This window comes from Mus pahari, chromosome 2, assembly GCF_900095145.1.
Source record: "Mus pahari chromosome 2, PAHARI_EIJ_v1.1, whole genome shotgun sequence".
NCBI classification, from domain to species: domain Eukaryota; kingdom Metazoa; phylum Chordata; class Mammalia; order Rodentia; family Muridae; genus Mus; species Mus pahari.
The window spans coordinates 38,070,262-38,094,846 of NC_034591.1; the positions used below are offsets into that span (position 1 = coordinate 38,070,262).

At 41.1% G+C, this 24,585-nt stretch overlaps 1 protein-coding gene across 4 annotated transcripts in view; it reads left to right on the forward strand.

Annotated features, from left to right (window-relative positions):
- Positions 1 to 24,585, forward strand: part of Met (MET proto-oncogene, receptor tyrosine kinase) — a 110,125-nt gene that overhangs the window by 32,600 nt on the left and 52,940 nt on the right. For all 4 annotated transcript variants that reach the window (XM_029535192.1, XM_021190189.2, XM_029535194.1 and 1 more), the window contains one exon: positions 16,548 to 16,739. In XM_029535192.1, coding sequence (XP_029391052.1) covers positions 16,548 to 16,739 — 192 coding nt within the window. The remainder of the gene's footprint in view (positions 1 to 16,547; positions 16,740 to 24,585) is intronic.

Genomic DNA, 24,585 nt, shown 5'->3' on the forward strand with positions numbered 1-24,585 from the left:
CAGCACACTTGCTGTATGACTTCTGACTGCTGCTCAACTCCTCACAGTTTGGATTTCCTCTGTGACATGCAGGTAACGCTACCTAGTCCACAGACTTGCACACAGCGCAATAGGATGACTGTAAAACTCAGAAATCAGTAGAGCCTAATGAGAGGAACATGAAACCCAAGTCTGGGCTCAGTCCCGCATCCCATTGTGTTCTACCTGGTACCCTGAAAACATAATTTACATTCTCCAGGCGGTCCGGCCTCATGCTGAAGCTATCATGTGGACAAGTACAATACCCAAAACAGTCCTGACTTGGTCCTATGCTCATAGTAAATGACAGCTATTGCCATGAGGATGCTTGTCTAAAGAGAGGTGGACTCAAATGACCTGTTTGTTTATTTTAAGAAGGCATATTGTGATTCCATCCCTCATGGGAATCTTTCACTTCCCTCCCTATATATTATGAGTGACCAAACTCCATCCAAGCTTAATTAGTTCATGCTTAAGTTTGCTGACTCTGAGCGGGACAACAATGGAATCAAATTGCATTACACTCAAGGCAGAGAAGGCTGCGTCTTTCTCTGACTTAAAATTTAAGCTAACCATGGCAAAGCAAGATAGCTTGCTGCTGTAGTTAAAGTGAAACTTTGCGTTAAAAACGACACAATACGGGGCCAGAAAAAAAAACAAGTCAACCTCCTAGGTTGTTTTTATTGCCCTTCCTTGTTTCTCAAATACCACTTGCACTCCAATTCAAAGAGTAGCCAACTGCTTCCCAAAATAAAGGAAGCTAGAGGTAGTAATTTTCCATCTCCGTCCTGGAGTGCCAAAGTTAAAGGGTCACCACTCAAAGCGGTCACAGAGAGAAGGGAAAGCAATTAGAACAATTTTCAATAAGAACGGAAATCAAAACAAGATGCAAACAAGGAATATCAGGCAGAGGCTCAAGAAACAAGCCTCCGGTGATGTTTCTTATCACTACCATAAAGATGATGGATGGATAAAATTGAGTTACATTTAAGTTGTAACGAAAGAAAATAATTGCAGCGTTCCATCAGGAAACCACAAGGTCCATTATTGATCTGTCCTCCTCAGGGCATGTCTTGTAATATTTAATAAGATAAACAGAGATTTATAACTCTCTATAGGCCATGTATCTATAATCTCCCACACTATTCAAACTATGGATGTAGGGTGAGCATTAGAAATATAATCCATGTCATTTGATTGGTCTGGCACGGCTTATTTAGACTGCAGTGCTCTCGAGGGAATGCATTTTGTATTAGGAGTGATAAATGTAAAGTCAGATTATAAAGTTGTTTCTTACTTCCTGCGTTCAGGAATGAGGGAACATTACCCTATATGTACATTGTTACTGGGGAGTGATATTAGACAGTTCTCCAAACTTAAACATTCAATATCTTGGCTGTGCAGCAACTGTAATTGCTACCATAACGAAATCTTGTAAGAGAGAAAGTCCTTGAGGTACAAGGATTGGATATAATTTATGTTTTTAAAAATCTAAGTAAAACTCTCTTTCCTCTTGCTTCCTTTCCATAGCCGTTGGCTCTATTCTCTCCCAGACTCAGCACATCACCACCTCCTGTCTTGTTTGAACTCTCTGTGCATACAAAACGGCATAGTGCAATTTTTTTATTTTAGAGAAACTTACAATTTCTTTCCAGAATTTCAAAACACCCTCTGAGTTCATTGGCAACACCCTGGGCAGCATGGGGGAGGGGTGGGAGGGTGTGGTGGTGGGGGGTGTTTTTAAAAAAGGAACAAATGAGAGATTTAGTGCCTTTTGCCTTTCCCCCCATCTTCTTACTAACTCCCCTTAAATCATCACATGTCTGTTCCCGCCCGACCCCCTCCCCAGAAAAGATTTTAAGATATAGCACGATGCTTTCATCAACCAAAAGCCAAAGGGTAAAGTTAAAGTTGAAACTCAGGTGAGACATAAGGCAGTCCTTACCTGGGCGGCACCGACTCAGGATGTGAGGAACAGTATCTCCGTGTGGGGGGTACTTGGGGTTACCAATGCCCCTTGCATTTGAAGAGCATTTCCTGTCCTTTCTGTCTTCTAATGCACGGCATGACTGTGTTAAGTTGCTGACTGTGTTAAGTGGTGATTCATTTGGGGAAATTGCTGTGTCAGACAGTAAGTCCACAGGAAAAGAAATCAATCGAAAAGTTGACTTTTGAAAAAAAAGGCAAAATTCTGAAGCCAGAGCACCGAGATCTGAAGTTTTCATTCTCCACAGTTGGAGGTTGCTGGAAGCATGCAGAACCCCATATGTTGATAAGGATAATAACCTACGTGAGTAATAACGTACTTTTTAAGCTTACTGTAACATCTCAAACCTTGGGTGTCACATCCCTCCTCCAGACTTCTGTCCTACCAGTGGCCGTCCCTCCCTCTGTTCTTACCTCATCTCTCAAACAAGAAAAAGCAAGGAATTTAGAGAAGACTCAGGAATTTTTTTGCCGTTGCTTATTCTTGGTTTGGCACAAATACGAGTACAGTGTGTTTAAAATGAGCGAGCGCCCAGGTACTGCTATACAGTCACACCTCCAGCGCCCAGGGAGGGCTGGAAAGTATCATCAGGGAAATGAAACCAAAGGCTTGTCTACTCTTGAAGTCAGTAAAACTCCCTTGACTGACTTTCTTTCTTTCTTTCTTTCTTTCTTTCTTTCTTTCTTTCTTTCTTTCTTTCTTTCTTTCTTTCTTTCTTCTTTTTAAAATCATGGATGTAGTAAGTGGCTCTAAGTCCCTGGATATGTTCCAGTATGCTCATTATATATTTTTCAAACTAATCTGTTCCAGAAGAGTTCATTTGCATGTGAATCACTGGCTGAGCAATAGTGACTACTTATTCTAAAAGCTAGGCCCTACCTTAGGGAAGCAATTTGTGGGAGCTAAGTTAATGTGGGAGCCGATGGACTGTGTGTGCACAGACACTTCAGGAAGATTTTCCAGTCTTTCAGAGGGAAAGGGAAATGTCTAGTACACGCTATCATAGAATAAAAGTTTCTTTTAACCATCCTCCATGTTCATACATGGCCACAGATGGTTTCTAAGTGACATTATTCTAAAACGAAAAGATGCATCGTTAATTCCGACTCATGTCTGACTCCCCTTATCTTATTTGGGTGTATCGTCGAAGGGATCATCAATCAGAGAACATTAAATGGCAGATGACACTTCAGATTATGCTCTAGGTAAAAGGGGTGAGTTAAGGTCAGTTTGAGTTTGCAAGGCACTGTTTTGTGGAGATGACTTTATGAAAATCCAGGTTTGTGTGTGTGTGTGTGTGTGTGTGTGTGTGTGTGTGTTTTGTCATCACAGAATACATAGGTGGTTCATAGTGGCCTGGTTGTAGGTCAGCATGCCAGGAACGTGTAAATGTGAATGCTAAACTTCCTATTGAGAGTTTACATTGAAAATATCTGTTTATCACTTAGCATCTCTCAAGCAGCTTACCAGCACTCAGGATTTGGGGACAAAGCAGGATTGAACTGGCTCACCAGCTCTGAGGGAATCAATAGTACTTAGAGCTAATGCACTAAACAGGTTACAAGCACTAATGCAGTGGCAGTCAATAGCAAAAGTGAATGCCTCTAAAAATTACCTTGACAATGAAATGTGCAATATTTTCCATTTATTTTCAGCTAATTACATCATAGGCTTGTTCTCCTATCTTATTAGCTTAAGCAAAGTGCCTAGAAGCCTAGCAGTTTTATTTAGGACATAAAATGAGCAGATCTCCTTAAACACCATTTTCAGCAAGAATCTGAGGAAAGAATTTATTATGCAACCAGGATTCAATAGGAAGCCCAGTACTTGTTTTCCGAGTGCTAATTCTGCTAGTAGGACAGTGGTGAGCCAACTGTATGTGACACTTTTCTTCATGTGGCAGTGGGTGAGTGGAGATGGCAGTAAAGAGCCAAGTCACTCCAGTAGACAAGATGTCCTGATAATTCATGAAATATGATGTGAATACAAATGAAGGCAATATCTAAATTGTATGACTGGATCTTAAAAGACTATTCTGGAGTAATAAAGCTAACTCTTACACAAAGCTTAAAATGGTACAAAAATGTGTTCTATCTCTAGAATATTTAGTTTGGGGTAAACGTATACCAAGTATCTAATCCACTAACAATCCCAACCCATCTCATGGCCTTTTGTCTTAAGCATAAGCTGCTATGTTTCACTTTAACCTTTTTAACTGACTTGGAGCCATCAAAGCACATTATTTTCTACTTAACAAAAAATATCAGAAGGTGTAATGCCCTGTTGGGAGTTTACCTTTTTAAAAATAACATATTCTGTTATGCAAAATTGTCAGAACGTTTTAATAGAGCTTGGTGTAAAGTAGGCGATGTGTGCTAGAAGCCACAGACCTCGTTTCAGCTGCGCTCATTCACTGCCTCACACACACACAGCCTAGCACACCATCAGCTTCTTTGGAAGTAAATCGGGTCTCTGCTGGACTGGATTATTTCTTCCTTGGCTCCCTGCCTCTCTTTGTGTCAACACTCAGTATTTGCAAAGACATTTTTTTTTCTTCTGCACATGAAAAGGGTTCTCCCATTACTCATGAGTCCTGTGACAAAGAATCATGCAACTCAGAGAACACACAAATAAGTCCTCTGGAAGCCCTCAGCGTTATGGACACCAAAAGAATTTAAGGCAATGTGATGCTGAGGTGGTCCAAATCACATTGCCCTTCTGTATCTGCAGAGTGTGTCTACCCTTCACAATCACATCCCTTTTTACTGTGTTTCCTGCTCATGAGGATCATGTGGCTGAGAGGCCAAGTGGAAGCCAAGTGCTCCCTGGACTCATGCTCATCTTATGAGCACCTCCAGAATGTCTTCCCAGGTCTCATGCACATCTCATGAGCACCTCCTGAATGCCCAAGTGTGGACCCTTCAACCAGGGCCATCTTTGTGTTACCAACCCTTTCATCTCTGGTGCCCTTACATTAACCGTTTATCTCTCCCGTTAAGTTAATCATCTTCATCTGCTGATATGTTTAATCACACAGATGTCTAAGTGAGGGAAGGTCTCAGAAGGGAGTCACTTGCCATGCTTTGCTACCAAGGACCTGCATTATAGATCACAGACAATACGTAGTGTCAGTTTGTTCTTAGAGGGCTCTAAAGCAATCTATACATTTGAACATGAAAGAAAGAGCATACAAATCACAGGCATATACAATCTGGGTAAAGTTTACGCAAGTGTGTTTATGAATAGATTGTAAACAGTGTTTTCATCATCTGCATAAGCCATGAAGATTTGAAGTGCAGGTGTAAAAATGTCTGCAGGATCCAAAGAAACGCTCACCTTTCTCTGTGTTTGTCTGTTCACTGTTGTTTGGCCAACAACGAAGTAGTGTTTGCCAAGGGAATAGGAGGTATTTAACCTTCAGCGTTTGTTCCTGTGCCTACAAGTCAGGGAGGTCATTGGCTTGCCCCTTCCTGCAGCCTGTAATTACAGGCAGAGGGCTATTTATTTTCCAGTAAAGTGACCAACTCTTGAATGTAATAAGACTGTTTATAAGAGCAAGGGGATGCGAGAAATATATACAATTTTGGAAAAGACAATAGGAAAGTGAAACTATTGTCTTCATATTTTCAATAATATGAGATAGTCTGAGTCTCTAGAAATGACCTAAAGTACAGTACTAAAGGTGAACCTTAGGTCACGTTAGGTAGTTCCAGACCTTAACATTGTGAATTATTATAGGAAGTTTATAATAGGATAGAATATGTCTGATAATTCATTAAATTAGAAAGTAATTAGTGGCTCCACCATCATAGTAAACAAGAAGCAATAACTATATTAGTAAGAATGATTTAGAAATATTTCCACTTTGGAAAAGAGCAGTTACATTGGGTTAGCTGGAGACACTGGAGGAAAAATACCACCATTTCTTGCTCTCCAATTTTTTTTTAAGAATAACTATTATAAAAGCAGTGAGTCCAGGTAGAGTTGGGTATGTAACATACAACTTCAATTTCACTATCGTCCCAATGCTAGAACTATCCATAGGGGTTTGAAAACCACACTATGTAAGTGGTAGTTTAACGATAGTAGGTGAAACTTATGATCTATGTTGCAAAGCCAAAAGTTCTAAGTTGTTGACATGTACAAAGAGAACTTAAACATATGCCAGCCTTAAAGGTGGTGTCACATTGTGGTAAATTGTGACAATTTTTCCACCTACTAAAAAGAAAGTTTCCTATTGACAATTGAAACAAAACAAGAGCAATCACATATTCCTAGGATCTAGGGTAAAGAAGGTGCTGGCCACTGGTGTCATTGTGACCCTAGTGAAAAGACAACAGTCTTACTGAGTGTATCTCAGCTCATGAAGAGAAGAGGTGTCAACCACTTAGGACATGAACACCTGCATTTTCTTAGGTAAATACTGCTTTTGTTTGAAAGCTTTCCCTGTGTTGTGGTTCATGGAAACAGTTAGAACTCCCAGAGCCTTATTTAATCCTCTGTGTGTTAGAGGTTCAAGAAATAGTTAAGACAGTCGAATTTCCCATTGTGTCTGTAATATATAATACATATCTCTCCGAGTGAGTGGATGGATAATTACTTCAATGATGAAGATAGTATGGCTTCATTTTACCTTCCTTGCCTTAGCACAGCTTTTATTTTCTACTCTGAGCTGCAGGCAAATCACAAAATAAATTGCACTATTGTTTGCTTAAGGCTCTCTTTCCTTCAGACCTTATTCCTGTCTGTCAACCTCTGTCCAGTTCCCCAGTAGCTCAGGAGAACCTCCACTGGGATTAAGTAATAGTTTACACAACCTCTCTCATTCATTAACCCATGTTGACATTCTCCTTCTCTTGCCCAGCCTAGCTTAAGGATTCCTTAAGCGCCTTATCCAGCAGCTGGGGTGGGTGCAAACAACGCCTATTTAATAAAAAAAAAAAAAAAAAAAGAATATTTTCAAGGAATCATTTGGCCTGCCTCAGCCCTCTTCATGACCACAATTGCCTTCTATTGCATCTTCAAAGTAAAATCTGGATTCTTTCCTAGTAAACATGTACTTTTTAAATCCTTCATTTATTTCTAAGTATTCATAAAGCAGAAATAGAAGATATTATTGCTTCTAAAAAAAAAAAATCTTTTAGTGTGCTAAAAGTGATGCCAGGAAGAGAAAATGAGAGCATCCTGGATTTGTCCTCATCTCCACCTGATCTGTTTGTCTCCCAAGTACCGACGATGTGGTAATCTTTCTTGAAAGCAAAATGTTTTTATAGCTGCAACTGTAGAAATAATCTGGGGGCTCCCCCAATTTCTTCAGGGCACAATCCACACTTATTTGTATGATACTCAAGGAGCGTCTTACTTGGGCCCTGGTTTCCTTCACGTGGAGTAGAAAGCCAGTCAAGAACTAACTCTTGGCAGAAGGTAGTAGACACCCCTGACTTGCAAGACTGGCCACTTCCTGGCATTTTAGTGTCCACACCATGTCTATGCCAAGCTACCACTGATACAACTTTTGTCACTGATTAAAAACTCGGGACAAACCTGACCATATGGCCTCGTGAACTGGGGTGTCTTTGGACTCTGCCCTATACCTGGGCTATAACTGCTGTAGCGGATATTGTCTGTGAGTCTCCCTCCCAGCCCAGCTGTCCCATGGTCAGCCTTCGATTTCCTTCAAACTTACATTTCTTCTCTGTTTTTTTTTTTTTTTTTAATTCTTGCCTTAGATATTATCTTTTCCAGGAACTATTCTCTAGATTCCCTCCCATTCCCTCTCCCTATTACAGTGTGAATTTGTTATCCATTTCAACCATATCTTGTACCACATGCAGAATAGTGTATTTTCCATTCAACATTGGTATTCTCTTGATATGGGCTATGGATTCTAGCTCCATATATCTGGTGTGTAAGACAATAGCTTGAACAAAATGCATATGATCAAACCAATGATTGTAACGCAGATCCTTGTTTCAAGTAGGCGATTGAAATATTTATTAGTAAAAATAACATTTTCCCTAAACTACCTTTCATTCTTCCCCCTCAAATCTCTAATAACTAACTTACAGAGTAGTGGAGTTTCAATACTTAACACAGGAGAAACTAAAAAGTTCTATTTCTTCTAGCCTATGCTCCATCCCTAAATTCTTATACATGACACATGCACGTATGCACCCCACACAGTTTAGAAAAAAGTGATAAATCAAAGAGAGAGAAATATGAAAGGAGATGAAGATGATGAGGAGGAAGATGGACAGTCAGAAATTATAGAACTTGGTCATTACCCAAAATTGGGAAAGGAGAATTCAAGCCATTAAGAATATTTAGAGGGAGGACAGTTTTGCTCCTTTAGGCCTTCTGGAACATTCCCAGAATTGAATGATACTGTGAGGGTGATGAACTTTGGAGAACATCTAGTGGATAAGGTTCGAGTTACAGTGTCACCATGAGTGATAGTCACAGTGGGAACCTCCCTTGACATTTGCCCTGGAAACCCGAAGGTTTTCACTGCTAGACACCAATCATGGTTTCATGTTTAAAATGATGCATAGATTAACAGAAAGAAGAATAAGTGTATCAGTACCACCCTTATGGACACAGGGCTTCTCTTACTCATAGGCATGAAGGGTGGGCTAGGCAGAGAAGCCCTGTCTTGAACTGGATAGGCCCAATTAAAAAGAGAGAACTGGGTTGGCGCTCAGGATGCCTTGCCCACTTACACAGTTTTTGATAAGTAGTTCATGTCTGAAACCAAATGAGAAAACAGGAAATGAGTCTCGCTCTATAATGCTAAGATGGAGAAGAAGGATACGAGCTAATGACTATTGGCTCCATGAGTAGACTATAGTCATGGGCTTCAGGAGCATACTAGGGCATGACTGAACACTTCCATTTCATCCGTCTTTCGCCTCATCTGACCTTCTGCTAAGATGTTTTTTAGTTGCTCTATAGTAATAGGGAGCCTCCTGAGCCTACAAAGAAGCTGTGGCTCTTACTTTATTCAGGAAAAATGTCTTCCTTTTGAAAGGTTAATGTTGGGGGAGGTTGGTTTTGTGCCTTCTGGCTTTCTAATACTTCCATGAAATAAGTGCATCACAATTTGGTTCCTATTAACTAACTAGAGAAAGAGAGAGAAACCGCCTCATAGCATCAAAACCTGCCATACCTGGAGGAATTTGATGAATCACTGTCTCTCCTCACTGAGACTGAAGCTCAGTGTGAAGGCTGCTAACCAAAACCACATGGGCTCAGCCTGTTTTATATCTGACTCACCTTAGGAAATGATAAAGATGCAAAAGTCTTAGCATTTCCAATTCCAAAGCCCATATCATTGTAGAACGTTGAGTGTTCTAACCCCAAGAGTGGATATATATTTGGTGCAGATGCAAGCATTTGTACACGTGCGTATAGAAAGCCATACCCACACATAAAATGTACTCCGTTCCAAGAATCTTTCCTCCTGTCGTCCAGCTTCTGCCAAGACCTAGCTCTGCATTGGTCTCTGCTGCGAGGTTCTGCAGCTGATGAAGGCCAAGGTGCTCTCATCCTTCTCTAGTCTGATAGCACTGCTGCTGGCGCAGAACTGTAGTTACCTATCTGCTGAGCTCTTTGTTTTACATAATCCGTTATGTGCTTTTATGGGCTGGTCTCTGGTCTCCTTATGTGCATGGTGCCTTAAGAAGATGGGCTGAAGAAAAATGTTGGCAGACATGCCAAGTTAAGAGTGTTTTTACATTTTTAAAGAGTTACATATATACAAGTGAAACATGTCACATGGATCCCATGATCTTCAATGTCTAACATATAATTTATTTATTGCACTCATATTTAACATATAATATAATTATACTGAATATAATGTTTTAATTCTATGAAAACTTCATAAACACATGCAGTGGATCCTAGCCTATTCAACCTCTACTCCCACTCTTTGGCTTCCCCTCCCCCTTCCAGCTTCATGTCCTTCTTTTATAACCCACTCAGTCCATTCAGTGCAGTTTTATACGCACATGAGTGTGGGTCATTCATGAGGACATGAACACAGTCTCCTTCTAGTCCATCTTAAAAATAAAAGGATTCCACTAAGGGTGGAGCCTTGCGAGTCCCTCCCCTCACCGTGCTGGAATTTGTAACTGGTCTTGAGCAGGTATCCACAGTAAAAGTGCAATACTTTTGTAATAAAATAATGGAAAATATGACCAGAGGGGTGTAGCTTGGTAGAACACATGCTTAGCATTTACGGACCTTTGGGTTCAATATTCTGCAGTGGAGATGGCTGGGGTGGTGTGGCAGGAAGGATGAAATGGTTTATGGAAGTCCTATACTGAAGGAAAGAGAAAATCTCCCCTCCCAAATTGGGAGGGAAAGTCATGGGTTTGAGTCAGATCTATTCCAATGTAGCCTGCAGGCAGATGTGGAGATGTACTTGCCCTGAGGAGTACAAGGCAGATGGCTGTGTAGAGTTAGGTCATCAGCAGTAGGCAAGGGTAAGTCTAACACATTGTCCCCAGGTGACTCACCAGTATTGAGCCAGCACCAGGCCACCCACCCAGGAGGCCTGTTTGTGCTGCCTTGATAGCTAGCCTGGCTGAAGGTATGTGGTTCTGCCAGTTTACCTTTAACTCTGCAAGCAGCTTTGCTCTCCTGCTGGGCCTGCAGCTATAGCTAGACTAGGCAGGTGTCACATAATCAGGACCCCTGGACAAGAGAAGACAGCATAGAATTTCTTCATCTACAGAAGTCAATGGGTGCAGAAAGAGTGAGGGACCACCTTCTTTTCATGCTGTGCCCTGAGAATATGAAACTTGAGTTCTCTTCCTAGTACAGGACAAGGTCCAGACAACACCAACTTTTGACCTTAAAGACTAGCGCGCTCTGCCCAAGAGCTGATTCTTCTGCACCACACAGAAAGCCCTGCCTTCGGTGTGGATCAATGAGAAGTTCTAGTGACTGGGGAGTTAAACCCTGGGACTGTAAAGGCTCAGGATCACTGGGGTAAAGGGCAGTGAGCCTGGCTACCATGAAGGGGAGAAGCAAACATGGACCGGGCATAAACTTTCTCTGTAAGAAGCATCGCCTGATGTTGAAGTCCCTGCACCCCTGCACCCCTGCACCCCTGCATTCAGCAGCTCCACTGCATCCCTGCAGGGATGGCATTTAGGAAAGAAAACATAACGGCTGAGTGTTTAGCTAACTAGCTAAAAGAATCTAAGAGAAGGAACTTTCCATTTTGAAAGTTGAGTCACCCACAAAGCCATTACTATACCTTCTGCAAAATACGACTCTGAATAAAGTCTATACGAAAAATTGTATGTTAATTTTCCATGGTCAAAGATGGAAGAACTGGTATGAGTCAGCGGGATTGATTTAACAAAACTAAATAATAATAATAATAATAATAACTTAATAAGTTATCTACATGACTGATTTAAATCAGCTATAGATGAGTTAAATCTGTCCTATAGATCAATTAAAAGAATCGCTATTTCAAATATATCACATGCTTAATTACACTGAATTAAATGTAATTGCATACTCGCTTCATACATCACAGTGTTAATTGAGGGAAACATTTTGAGTCAAACCTACTGAGGTTTCTAGCACTTCAATTTTCTCTTTATTAAAAAAAAAAACAAAATATATATCTGAGTCATGTTTTAAAAATGTAACGGGCAAGTATGACAAAATGATTTTTTAAAAAAACACCTTATACACATAAACACAACACACTGACTTACTTAAGGTATTACTTCAAAGCATATAGTGCAGAGTAATTCTATTTATCTCTAGGATGAAATATAAGATAGAGCCCTGGGAAAGGAGTTTGTAACACCTCTAAGGTGTGTGCCTGTGCATGGTGCACAATCCTGGGAGTGCATATGTTGAGGTCAGGGACATCCTTCAGGGACATAGTGAGTCTAACTGAAAGTTAGCCCTATTTGCTTTGCAGTGTGGCCATCCCTCCCCCCCCCCCCATCAGCTCCTCCAGTCCTTCTGCTAGTGCCCAACTGTGACCCCTGAGCTCAGTCTGAAGGTTGGCTCCAAGCATCCATATCATGGCTCCTTATTAAAATCCGATTGCTAAGGCTCAGATAGCATGCAGTTCTGTAGACCACCCTGCAGCAGTCTCTGGGTTGCCCAACCTTCTCAGCAGGGAGAAAGATAAGGAATGATGTCCCCTCTCCCACAGTGAATGTTGGGGCATTACTTCTTCCCAGAAGCCAGTGTTCTTGCTGCTCCCCCTGCTGCTCTCTGCTTTGGGAAAAGACAAAAAAAAAAAAAAAAAAAAAAAGTAGATATGGACGCGTGCATAATGAAACCAGAATATACGTGACGCTGTTTGTTTCTTAGCTCTAAATTGCACAATCTTTCAAGATCAAGGAGCCCTGTAGAGCCTGTCCCGGCATTGTGCAATGTCTCCACATAGGAATGTTACTGGGCAGAGATAGAGACATAAATCCTTGAAAAGATGAGATTTAGAGACCAATTTCCTGAAGGAAGGGTCTTGAAGCTCACAATATACATATTCCATCGACGCTGATGCCAATTTATTTTTAACCTTTGCATCTGGAACAACAGGTGTACGGGGGCAGAGGCCCTGGTTATGGCGCTCTTTTTCCACTGAAGAAAAAGTCAACAAACTCCTGTAGATTTGTAGGCTCTCTAAGAAAGGTCCAGAGATCACCTCACCTGCTCCCCTGTTCACCCCACTCAGAGAGGTGGACCTGAAAGCAAGCTGGTTACCAGAGGGGCCTTATCTCTGGTGGCTTTGCAGGTGCACAAATCTTACAGCAATGGTTATGAACCACTGACATCACTCAGGCATGATGGAGGGAAGTTGGGTCAAAAAAATATTGAGGAAGTCCCTATGTTTTGATGACAGAGGTGGACAATAATTTATGATCCAAGATGGCTCTACACACACATTTGTGTTTGCATCCCAGGAAAATCCATTGAGAAACTCTGTGCCCTAGGTCAAGTTTGAGGTTTTAAAGTTCCCAGTGGAGTACTGAGATCTAGAAGGAGGAGCAATGTAGGGCCTAATAAAGGAAGGAACCTGGCCCTGATGGAGCACTGCAGTTGGCTTCAGATTTGAAATTGTTCGTAGCTCCTTTAACCGGCTTCCCTTGGCTCTGGGTTCTACAGAATGAATCAGCAATCACCAGTCAAAACTCAATTATCAATTAATCGATCTCTATTGAATAGCTGGTACATCCTAGTTAACTGCTATTCCTCAGAATAATCGATAATACTTTAGTGAAGAAAGGCTTCTAATTAAATAGTGAGCTGGTGCTTTTTATACATCAAAATAAGTGTCCAGAACTGAAACATTTTCTTAATTACAAGATACAATAGATTTAGTCTCTCCTAGACTCTCTCAGTTTGCTAATTGATTGCCAATTAAAAGGAAGAAATCGCCAATGCACAAAAATAGAATATTTTAGGTGGCTTTAAACCACAGAGGCAAAACATCTAAGAATTTTACAATTCCATGCGATGGATGGTCAGCCTTAAGGAATGAAGTCACTACACAGTGATATAACTGAATTTTTGTTAATAATAAGTTAGAAGGCAGGTGACGAGGGTAGGGAATGCATGCTTGCCTAGTATGCGCAAAGCCCTGAGTTCAAGCCTAAGTACCACAAAAGATTAAGTTTCTGAGTTTTATAATAGTAACAAAGAATTTCTAACATCTCAATTATTTTCCCAAACTAATCCTATATATAAAGAAGCCCTGCCGGGCAGTGGTGGTACACACCTTTCATCCGTACATTCATGAGGCAAAGACAGGTGGATCTGTGAGTTCAAGGCCAGCATGATCTACAGAGTGAATTCCAGGCCAGCCAGGACTACAGGGAGGAGCCGTGTCTTGAAAAGCAAAAACTAAACAAACCGAAATGCCCAAGAGTAAACCTTCATTTCTTTTCTTCTAAGTTAGGTTTCATTTTCCTTACTATGTCTCTCCACCCCCTTCAGCTGGCCCAGATTTACCAACTCCCAGCTGCCATCAGGAACACAGAGAAGCCAGCCATTCTTTGATCCTCGTGAACTCCTAACTGCCCTATACCTGAAAATGGTAGTTTCCAGCTTCCTACTCAGCCTAACTTATCCCATCCTTCTGTTATCATTTACTAGTTCTCTGCTTGGCGTGATGTTCAGTCAGCCACGGGCAGTATAGTTTTGAAAGAGCAACTACAGTTGACTGAAGCCCGGACACTATGTATACAAGGGAATGTTGAGTTCCTGCCCAAATGGCTACCGCTACACTTGATGTGTGAGCAAAAGCTATCATGAGAATCTATAATAGGAGCACTGGACCTTGATATGAGCATCAGAGCAAGTCTCGTGGGAGACTGGTGCTAAACTCACGAATAGAGGATATTTAGGAGCTAACTAGGTGAGTGGAGGTGGAGGGCAAACCCTGGAAGGGCAAACCACTTATGTCGGACTTGTTAATGGGAAGATGCCTGCAACACTTGCACAGCTGAGAGCAGGCCTGAACGCTAAGACACAGAGAACACAGAGCCAGAGGGTGGGTAGAAGCCACATAGTATGAAACCTAGTAGGCCATGTTAAAAAGGTTTACCCTAAGCACAGGGGGATGAATTACATCGTCTAAATAGAAAGGAAGAGGTATTGGATTATATGAAAAAATAAAGACATACTGCGATATGGGCAGCTAATCTGACAGTGGCGCTGGTTGAGAAGCTATTGCCCCAGCACAGCAGAAGGGTGGATGGCTGGGGCAGGTATCACAGTGATGGAGACAGAAAGACCAGGGATAGATCTGGGAAGTAGTCTATTGATGAAATCCAGTCCAAACTAGAGGCTCTTGGGAACAGCTAAACCTGAAGTGAGGAAATGCCTCCATCAGAACGGCCTACAGGCAGTTCTGTGTGGCATTGTCTTGATGGGTGGTTGAAGTGGGAAGGCCCAGCCCAATGTGGGTAGAATTGTCATCCCTGTGCAGCTAGTCCTGGGAGGGCCAAGCAAGATAACTGAAGGCAAGCCAGCGTGAAGCTTTCCTCCATGGCTCCTGCCTCCCCTTGGGTTCCTGCCCTGACTTCTGTCAATGATGAACTGTGTTCTGGACTTGTAAACCTTGAAACAAACCTGTCCTCCCCAAGTCGCCTTTGGTCAGGAGTGGAAAGTAACTAGGACGGCTAGGAAATGTAACTGATGGAGTTTCAAGGTAGATCACACGGGAGGGATGAAGGAGAAGGGAACCACGAAGACTCTTCAATGTCTGGCTCGTACAGATGGAGGGATGGAGGAGTCATTCTATGATGTGTATAATATCATAAGGTCAGGAAGGAACCAAAGGGTCAGGCTAAGCCTGGGACCTCTCAGTCATGTGGATGGAGATCACATGTAGAGTCAATAAAGTAGATATCACAGGAGAAACGGATTGCCAGGGAGAGTATGATAACTGTATGGTCCAGACACGTGTGGTCCAGAGGTGACCCTAGAAGCCTTGGGAAGTCTGATGTGGATACTCAGGCATGACTGGTCCTGCACAGGAAGCACAGGTGCTTAGGTCTGAGAAGTAAGAGAGACACCGGAGACTGGATCACTATATAGAGAACAGCCTCTTCGGAACTTAATTATCATTTTCCTGTGTTGTTGAACAGTATTTCTTTTCACCCTTCCACTAACACTTGAACATTACCAGATTGATGCTTGTCTTTCGAGAAGCTGCTTACTGAGATTTTTGATGTGCACTTTAAAAAAAAAAATCTTTCTCCCAACGATGACAGTCTAAAAGGAAGTTCTGTATGCTGGTTCCATTGCCAGAGATTCATATGAGCTAGTTGACTTAATCTTTGCAAAAATTCTGTGTTGTAGGGACTTTTTTTTTTCTGTAGCAATCTGTTTTACAGATGGAGAGAATAAGACACAGATCACCTCAATTTCTGAATGCAGAAAGATTATAGGAATTGTACAAAACGCACACGCACTCAGGACCGAGACTTGGTGAAGGCAGTTGGTATAACACTCACTTACCTCCCCCATGAATTCTCTATAAAACTACTTCCCTCCACTTCTGTGCCCCCCCCAAAACATGCACATATGCATGGTTTTTAAGATATATCATAGAGTGACTTTTTTTTTTTTTTTGGTTAACATCATCATCACCACCATCAATACCACCATCACCATCATCATCATCATACCTGAAATTCATTTCATAGGACTTGCTGCTAAGGCACTATACACTAATGTCAAGAAATGAGACATTGAAAGTTTTCTTTTTCTTCTCATCGGCATCCAGGTTCCCCCGTCTTCGTGAGTGTGCATTCAAACCACAGTGTAACACTGAGATAACAAGCTATGTGTCCCTTTTTTGAGAGTCTGTACACACAACCGTGCCTGGAGCCCCAACAGTCACTACAAGACATTCATGCACAGTTAGGGCTGTTGTTTGTCTGTTTGAACGACTATCCTCGATATTCTGAGCAAACTCTTTTCATGACACACAGCGAAGTTGCCTACCAGCTGGTTTGTCTCCAGACTCTAACCGGGTGGCCATGTTTTACTCCAGACCCTGCTGAGAAACTCTTCGGGCTGTGAAGCGCGCAGCGAGGAGTATCGGACAGAATTCACCACGGCTTTGCAGCGCGTTGACTTATTCATGGGCCGGCTCAACCAGGTGCTCCTGACATCCATCTCCACCTTCATCAAAGGTGACCTCACCATTGCTAATCTAGGGACGTCAGAAGGTCGCTTCATGCAGGTAAGAGCATTCTTAACGGTAGCTGGCTTTGTACAATTATCGCTGAACAATATTTACCTACAGGCTATAGAGGGCAAATCACAGTGGAAGCTAGAGACAAAATCCAAAGGGGCGACAACGAGCCACGACCTACTTTTTATGAAGTGGGTTGCTTGATTTTGTAAAGGTTTTGAATCTTTCAGCCCAAAAGTGACTGCTTTAATCTTCTTGTCTAGAGTCAGGTTTTTTTCCCCCATTCATAACTTTTATCACATGATTGGAAAGTAAAACAAAACAAAACAAAACAAAACAAAAAAGGAACAATTAAGTACTTCCAGGCAATGTTTTCCTGTTTCAGGGGAAAACTGGGCATCAAAGGAGAGCTATTGTGTGGCCCATGCATGTCCATCAGACAAGACATTCACATCATTCACATCCCTGAGAGACACTGGCAGGAATCAGAAAGGGATGCTATCAAAATCCCACTGTACCTCGGGCTCGCCTCCTTCTGCAAAGGAGTGGAATCTCACAAAGAAGTTCAGATAGTTAATTTTTTTTTTTTTTAGGGAAGGATCCATTAAGAAATGCTTCTAATGGCTAGTGACAGTATTTCCATACAATAAAAGTTCACATTTCAGACTTGATGGAATTAGGGTTTCCTAGCTACAAGAATCAGAGCACTGGGCAGAAATTAACAACCCCCCTCAGGTTGGCTATATTTTATTGCTTTAACAGTTATTGGTGCTTTTTACCATGAGTTCGTGAGTAAATTCTCAATTAATGTGGAGGGACGGTGACATCTGTGGACCATCTTGAATATTATAAGGGAAAATGTTTACTTCACTGTCTAATAGAGTTATTAATTGTATGATGTAGTTGATATCCTGATCAGATGAGGGCATCTAGTAGGCCACTTGAGGGTGATGAGATTTTCCTCTTAATTATCCATCCCATTCCTACATACTGTATCTATATTATTTTACAAAGCAGAGTTTTGAAAATTCTCATCATCTTTAGAGTAATATGGATGTTGGTCATTACCATCATTTAAGAACTACAAATCATGGTTCTCGCCTGCTCGTTGGCATGGGAGGACCTCTCTCCAGAGTCATGAAGCATGTCACTCAACCTCCTGTCTCTAAATGTTAGCAAACACCCCGTGATATGATGTCCCCACAGTGTCTCCCCGACTTCTTCACCCGCACAGCCGACCATTCCTCTTTGCTCCCTTTCCCAGTCTAGTGTGCTGTCTGCCTGCATCGCCAGAATTGGTCACTTAAATCTATTCTTGCCTGTGAAGGTGGGGCACATATTCCTTCCACGTACATGCAAGCTTTAACATATGGCTGTTACCTGTTATCTCTGAAATGGAATCCCATCACTTGTGCTTGTGTGCATTCTTCAATTACACTGATCATTGCTATAAAAGTGCAAAGAGTCTGAAGGAGAAGCAGGCATCTGGTAAACTACTTACTCGAGTGTGCCAATGGCTTGCTTCCCTCATCTTTGTTTGTGCTTTTCTGTTTTCTAAGTTCCCCATTCTCTCAACAATCCAGGTCTACACTAATGCAATTTAACAATCAGTTACAATTTGAAAGGTATTTTTTGAGATTATAATATAATTGTATTTCTCCCATCCTTTTCCCCCTTCCAAGTCCTTCCATATAGCCCTCCACACGTTCCTTCAAATACATGGCCTCTTTTTTTCACTTTTAGTGCATGAATATATGTAAATTTATATATGCATATATGTATATATGCATGTATGTGTATAGATATATAACCCGTTACATCTGTAGAGTAGTATTTTCTTAAACATGAAAAAGATCATAGTCTAGGAGGAACAACAATATGAACTAACCAGTACCTGTGTCTCTAGTTGCATATGTAGCAGAAGATGGCCCAGTCAGCCATCAATGGGAGGAGAGGCCCTTGGTCTTGCAATCATATGCCCCAGTACAGGGGAATGCCAGGGCCAGGAAGCAGAAGTGGGTGGGTTGGGGAGCAGGGCTAGGGACTTTTGGGATAGCATTTGAAATGTAAATTAAGAAAATATCTAATAAAAATGTGTTCACAGTAGAAAGTTCTAGAAGGCTGGGAATGGATGTAGATAATAGCTTAATGACCTTTGCAATGTTCCTTGTAGCTGAGACTGCCCTGGACTCTGTCTCCAAACTCTTATCACAAGCTTATCAATCTATATAGCCTATCTTTGGTATCACATGTAGTCAATCTATAAAACTCGTCTTTATGGACAACGTCACATGTACTTTTTGGATGACGTCACATGTACTTTACAAGAAGTTTGGATATCTTAGGCTTTCTTGATATGTGGAATTGAGTTTTTATCGCCAGAATTTTTTTCACCAAATTGTGTTGTGCTTCAATATGCCTAAAATAAACTCTTCATGGTGAGACTCCCAAAGTTTGAAACAACACACACACACACACACACACACACACACACACACACACACAAAAAGGAAAAGGATAATAGTCTATTTCCACATGTTAAAATGATAATAAAATCCCATTTTTAAGTAAGTTACTTTAATAAGAGAGTTTGTACCATCCAAGGGATAGATCATGTGTCTGTAACCCTGTACTCCTTGTAACTAAAATTCTGTAGTTGGTGCATAATTCTTCTGTCTTCGTGTGTTTGGGTGCTGAGAGAAGAAGCTACCTCCTATCATGGTCCAAACGGTGAAAACGAGAACTTATTTCATAACAGGTACTGGCACCACTGCCTGATGGATGTGTTATCCAGGTCATCTTAACATCATCAAGCATAGATTAAGATTTTACTGATTTTCTTTAAAAGATTAAAAAAAACAAAAACAAAAACAAAAACAAAACTGAGCAAGTGAGTGAAGCAAAGGAAACTCAGAACCTGCTTTTGGGGGAATAAAATTTTGATAGAGATTAAAATGTTTTCCTGGCAGCAGTGGTGCATGCTGATAAAGAACCACAGAGAGCACAAAGGACTATGTCTGTGATAGTTGCGTTCCATCAAGTTTTATATAAATAAACCTAAAGCATTTGACCAGTGACAGAATCAGGCAGCCAGCCACACTGAAATCCAGTTTGTTTACATCCAACACAGTAGTGGGGGGAGGAGGGTAAAGACTGTAGAGGAGACATGAGACCTTGAGCTGCCTTTGCCAGGGTGACTGACTTACTACCAGGTTCTGTCAGTGTTTTGGTTGGACTAAAACTCTGAATCTTGTAACCAGGCTAAGTCTCTACAACTCTCGTGTTAGTAAATACTACGGTGTTTCTGTTACAAAATAGAATCAACATATTTTTTTTTCCCCTCCCAAAGCAGCTGCTACACATGAGAAACACAGAGAAATGATTTTACTTCCTTCCTACCCACAAGCCTAATGGCAAAGTTGCTTAGCAGATTTGTTTTTTTTTTTTACCCCCAGAGTTTGCAGCTGTTTCTGCCCTTCCTATTGTGCTGCTGCTGAGCTTAGGCTGGGAACACAAGTTATAGCCCCAGCTGTTGGGTGCAAAGTGAATCAGGTATTTCACAGTGGTTATTTGATTAGAAAGAATTATATTGTTTAGCTAACAATAGTCTGCACATGGCAGAGGAGACATTTTGGGCACGTTGCTAACTTTTAAACAAGTATGTAACGTGTCTCATGCAGGTGCCCCTGAGTCTGAATTTACTAACGTGCACATGCGCCTATAGCTGAGTCTAGATCCATGGAAATATAGCAGGAAGAGAAACAAAAAAAAACGGTTTGGGTTTGTCTGATCACTCTCTTGGGATGCTTTGAAGTAGATCACGAAGCAGTATTTTAGACAGCAGAAGTAAACAGGGGGAGTATGTGTCCTTACAGGGAAACCCAGCCCAGTGAGCAGGGCCATGTGGGAGAACAGTGGATTCTCATGAAGATCACAGGACTAATCACAGGGATTGCCAATGTCTCTCCTTCTGAGCTCCTCATCTAATCTACATCTAAACAATGCTTGCTTGATTTTTTTTTTTTGCTTACAGCACTTATATAAGGCCTCTAATCTCTAAATGCAAAGCATTGCTATTAAAATATTTGTGCATGACTGTCAGGCTGGGCAGAGTCGGTCTGGATCAGGGACGGGGGAGGGGAGCAGAGGCCTTTCCAAGGCCTGCTTCAAACTCAACTCACAGACATTTACTGTGTACTAAAAGTACGCCTGTTAACAGTGTCCACCGCCTGGGCACAGTCACAGCTAACTTCAAGCTCTCTGGTACCATTCTGGTCTATCTGCCTCATCCCAACCCCTTTCCTGTTCTGTTACCTTCATTGATGTTAAAGCTCATTATTTTCTGGTCTTATCGGAACTAGTTGAGTCTAGCAAGAAACTAAGGAGGAAAGATGAAGTTTGGTCATGATTCTTTATGGCCATCACTTAAAGGATCGTGTTGGTAAGGTGAGAGTAATCACTCCCCTTCCGTCAGCCCAGTTCATCTCCTTGCCTCCTACCATCCAACTGCATGAGGCTTCTAGACCCTCGTTTGGTGGGCTATATCAGTGACTTCCATCTGTGGGCAATGATGTGCATCATGTTGAGAATTACTGTTATTTTCTAATAGGTAGACGCATACATATTAGTCCAGAAAAGGAGCATTAGATAGAGACGCACCTGAATGAAGATTAAACTCAAACATCATTTCTCTTTATTAATTGACTCATCTCTTATAAAAGGCATCATTTAAAAATGTCATTTAAAATGAAATACACAACACTGACCTGGATATAGATCTACCTAATGAATATTAGCACTAGTGTCTGTCTGTCTGTCTCTCTCTCTCTCTCTCTCCCTCTCTCTCCCTCTCCCTTTTGAAGAAAACATGCACATTGAATTCAGAAGCTTCCTTGTGCTAAAGAAGAACTTACTGTAAATAAGAATCTTAAGGTCATGCCCATAGCTAAACTTTAATCTGGGTTCTTAAAATTAATGTATACATGCTCTCAAAAGGCATATATTTTGTTCGCTATCAAATCACAGAAATTTAAAGCATCATAAATATTTAAAACCCTGGGAAGATGTGGAACTTTTGTTTGTTTTGCTTGTGGATAATAAAGAGAAAGTAAAATTTATTTCAGTGGGTGCTTTGTAGAAAATAAAATAAAACCAAAAATCAAAGAGACACTTAAACTAGGAAACAGATATAGCATTAATTTATGAACCTTTATTAATTTTAAATATGAGTAGTAGATAAACTCTGTACATAGATGAATTGTATTATGGTCAATGTGTTTTACTGTGAATTTGGAAGTTGCATTAGTTATTTATCTCATCACTGTAACAAAATGCTGACAGAACCAACCTAAGGGAGGAAGGATTGATTTGGTCTTGAGGATGAAGTCACTTACTGCCATGAATATGGGATGCGATCAGCAGCGACTGAAGGTTGTGGTAGAGGCTGCTTTTCACATCTGGGTAGCTGAGTGGGCACAGACAGACAGAAAGCAAGGTCTGGATAGAAACCTCAGCCCCCCCCCCCCCAGCAGCCAGCTTCCTTCAGCCGGACTCCACTTCCCAAAAGTCCCTGCAATCTCTCAAAGCAGTGCCACCAGCTGAGAACCAAATGTTCAAGCATGAGCCTGCGGGAAACATATTCACACCCAAACTCTGACAAAGGTTTTGGCTCTTCCCATTTCTTTTTACGGTGTCACTAGCTTATTAGGGTTTTAGATGTTTGAATTTCTTGTTGACTCTTTTCAAATCATTGAAACACAGACACGGGAAGAATTGCTATTTTAAAAGATTGACTTATTTGTTTATTTTATACGAGTCCACTGTAGCTGTCTTCAGACCCACCAGTAGAGGACATTGGATCCCATTCTAGATGGTTGGGGAATTGAGCTCAGGACCTCTGGAAGAACAGTCAGTGCTCTTAACCTCTGAGCCATCATCTTCCCAGTGGCCAGGCCTTGCGTTTTGAATATGTCTGTCCCTACAATATCTGCTTGATATAGAAGCACTCATGTCCATCTAGCAAAAATAACCAAGCAAAGTACAGAGGAAAGCTCCCCAGAACTAGATTTTTAATGGACTTCATGCAACACAGAGGACCGTATCTTTCCTCTCCTGCTCTGTTTACCTAACTAACTTTTGTATCTGATGTTTCGCCTCTGGCCTCTTTGAATTCTGAGCTTCCAGTGCTAATCGGCATTTCCCACTATTATTTTTCTTTTCTATTTCATTAAACACTTTTCCTTGATTGAAGCAGCAGCTCTTCACGTTATGGCTTCTTTCTTTCTAATAAACATCATTCTGTAGATGCTAAGAAATCTCAAGCTGTCTGGAAGCATAAGGCCTCAGAATCATCTCTTGAAAACGCACATTAAACTCAAAAGTGCATTCTGAAACATTTAAAGCACTAAGTCCCTCATCAAGGCATAAGTGGGCTTCACATTTAAATCTGGAAATGTATTAAAACAATAGACATGACTTGCAGGCATACTACGGACCAGAGTCTGGTCTATACTGGGACTACAGGAAAGCAGATTAAACTCTAAATCTGTAGCTCTCTATCTAGGTATAACTTGGTCTATCAATAGTGTCACCTTTACTCCTATTTTTCTCCTTGAGTCCCAAATTCCAATCATTTGACTCTTTCGTGGATAATTGGTTTGTCCTTACTACTTAATAGAAATCCTGGGCTTCTTAACATTTAAAATAAATCAATATCATAGATGGTGTCAAAACTCAAGAGGAGTTTTGATTACCTTTCAACAGGACTGTAGATTTTTCAATTCTTATTCAGGGAAAATTCACTTTGGTCGTCCAACAACTTCATACAGGTCTCTCTACCTCCGAGAGATCTGCCACGCATGTAACTGTGCTTCATCTTTCAGTCTGTTTCTCCAGTGAGAGTCTACCCTGCCAGCTACCAGCTTCTCTAGGACCCTGCACTCTAGAGGCGTACTCTGACTCTGAGGAAACATCCTTCCAAGCCTTGACTATGGGTACTGAGCAGGGATAGCTAAGCAAGAGTCTCCAGTGAATCTCTTGAAGTAGACTTTCCTCTTACAACAAAGCAAAACAAAACAAAACAAAAACACTTGGTAAAAAATACAAACCTAAACCACAGGAAAGTATTACTCCACACCTTCTAAAATGTCCATAATAAAGAAATGGAAAATGGGACCAGGCTTGGTGGCACTCAACTTTCTTTTCATCGCATCAGCATTTGAGAGGCAGAGACAGGCAGATCTCCGGCAGTTCAAGGCCAACCTGGTCTAGTGTGTTCCAGGACAGCTAGAAATATGTAGAGAGACCTTGTCAAGAAATGGGAATATAGAATAGTACAAACACTGGGAAATAATTTAGCAATACCTCAAAAAAATACCTCAAAAAAAAAAAAAACCACTTATCTTTAAGCAATACCTTAAAGATAAGGTTACCATAAGGTTTTAAAAAGAAAAAAAAAAAGCCTTATCCTAGATGCAGCCCACAAGAGAAATAAAAGTATACGATCACACAGATAGATTCACATCAATATCCACAGTAGCATTATTCAGAGGCAAAACATAGAAGCAACCAAACTGTTCCCCAGTGATGTATATGTGCACAGAATGTGGTCTGTATATACAGCACAGTATTGCTTGGCAATAAAAAAGGAGCAGGGATGAATCTTAAAAACATATACTAAGTAGAAAATGCCATACACAAAATTCCAGACAGTATCAAATTCCATTTATATACAATGTCCAGAGGAAAATAGAGAGATAGAAAGTAAATTAGCACTTGTCAGAGGCTCGAGAAATGGGGCAATAATTGTTAAGAGACGTTGGTGGGTGTTTTTTGTTTTGTTTTGTTTTGTTTTGTTGAGCGAGAAAAAGTATTTCAAAGTTGACTGTAGTAATGA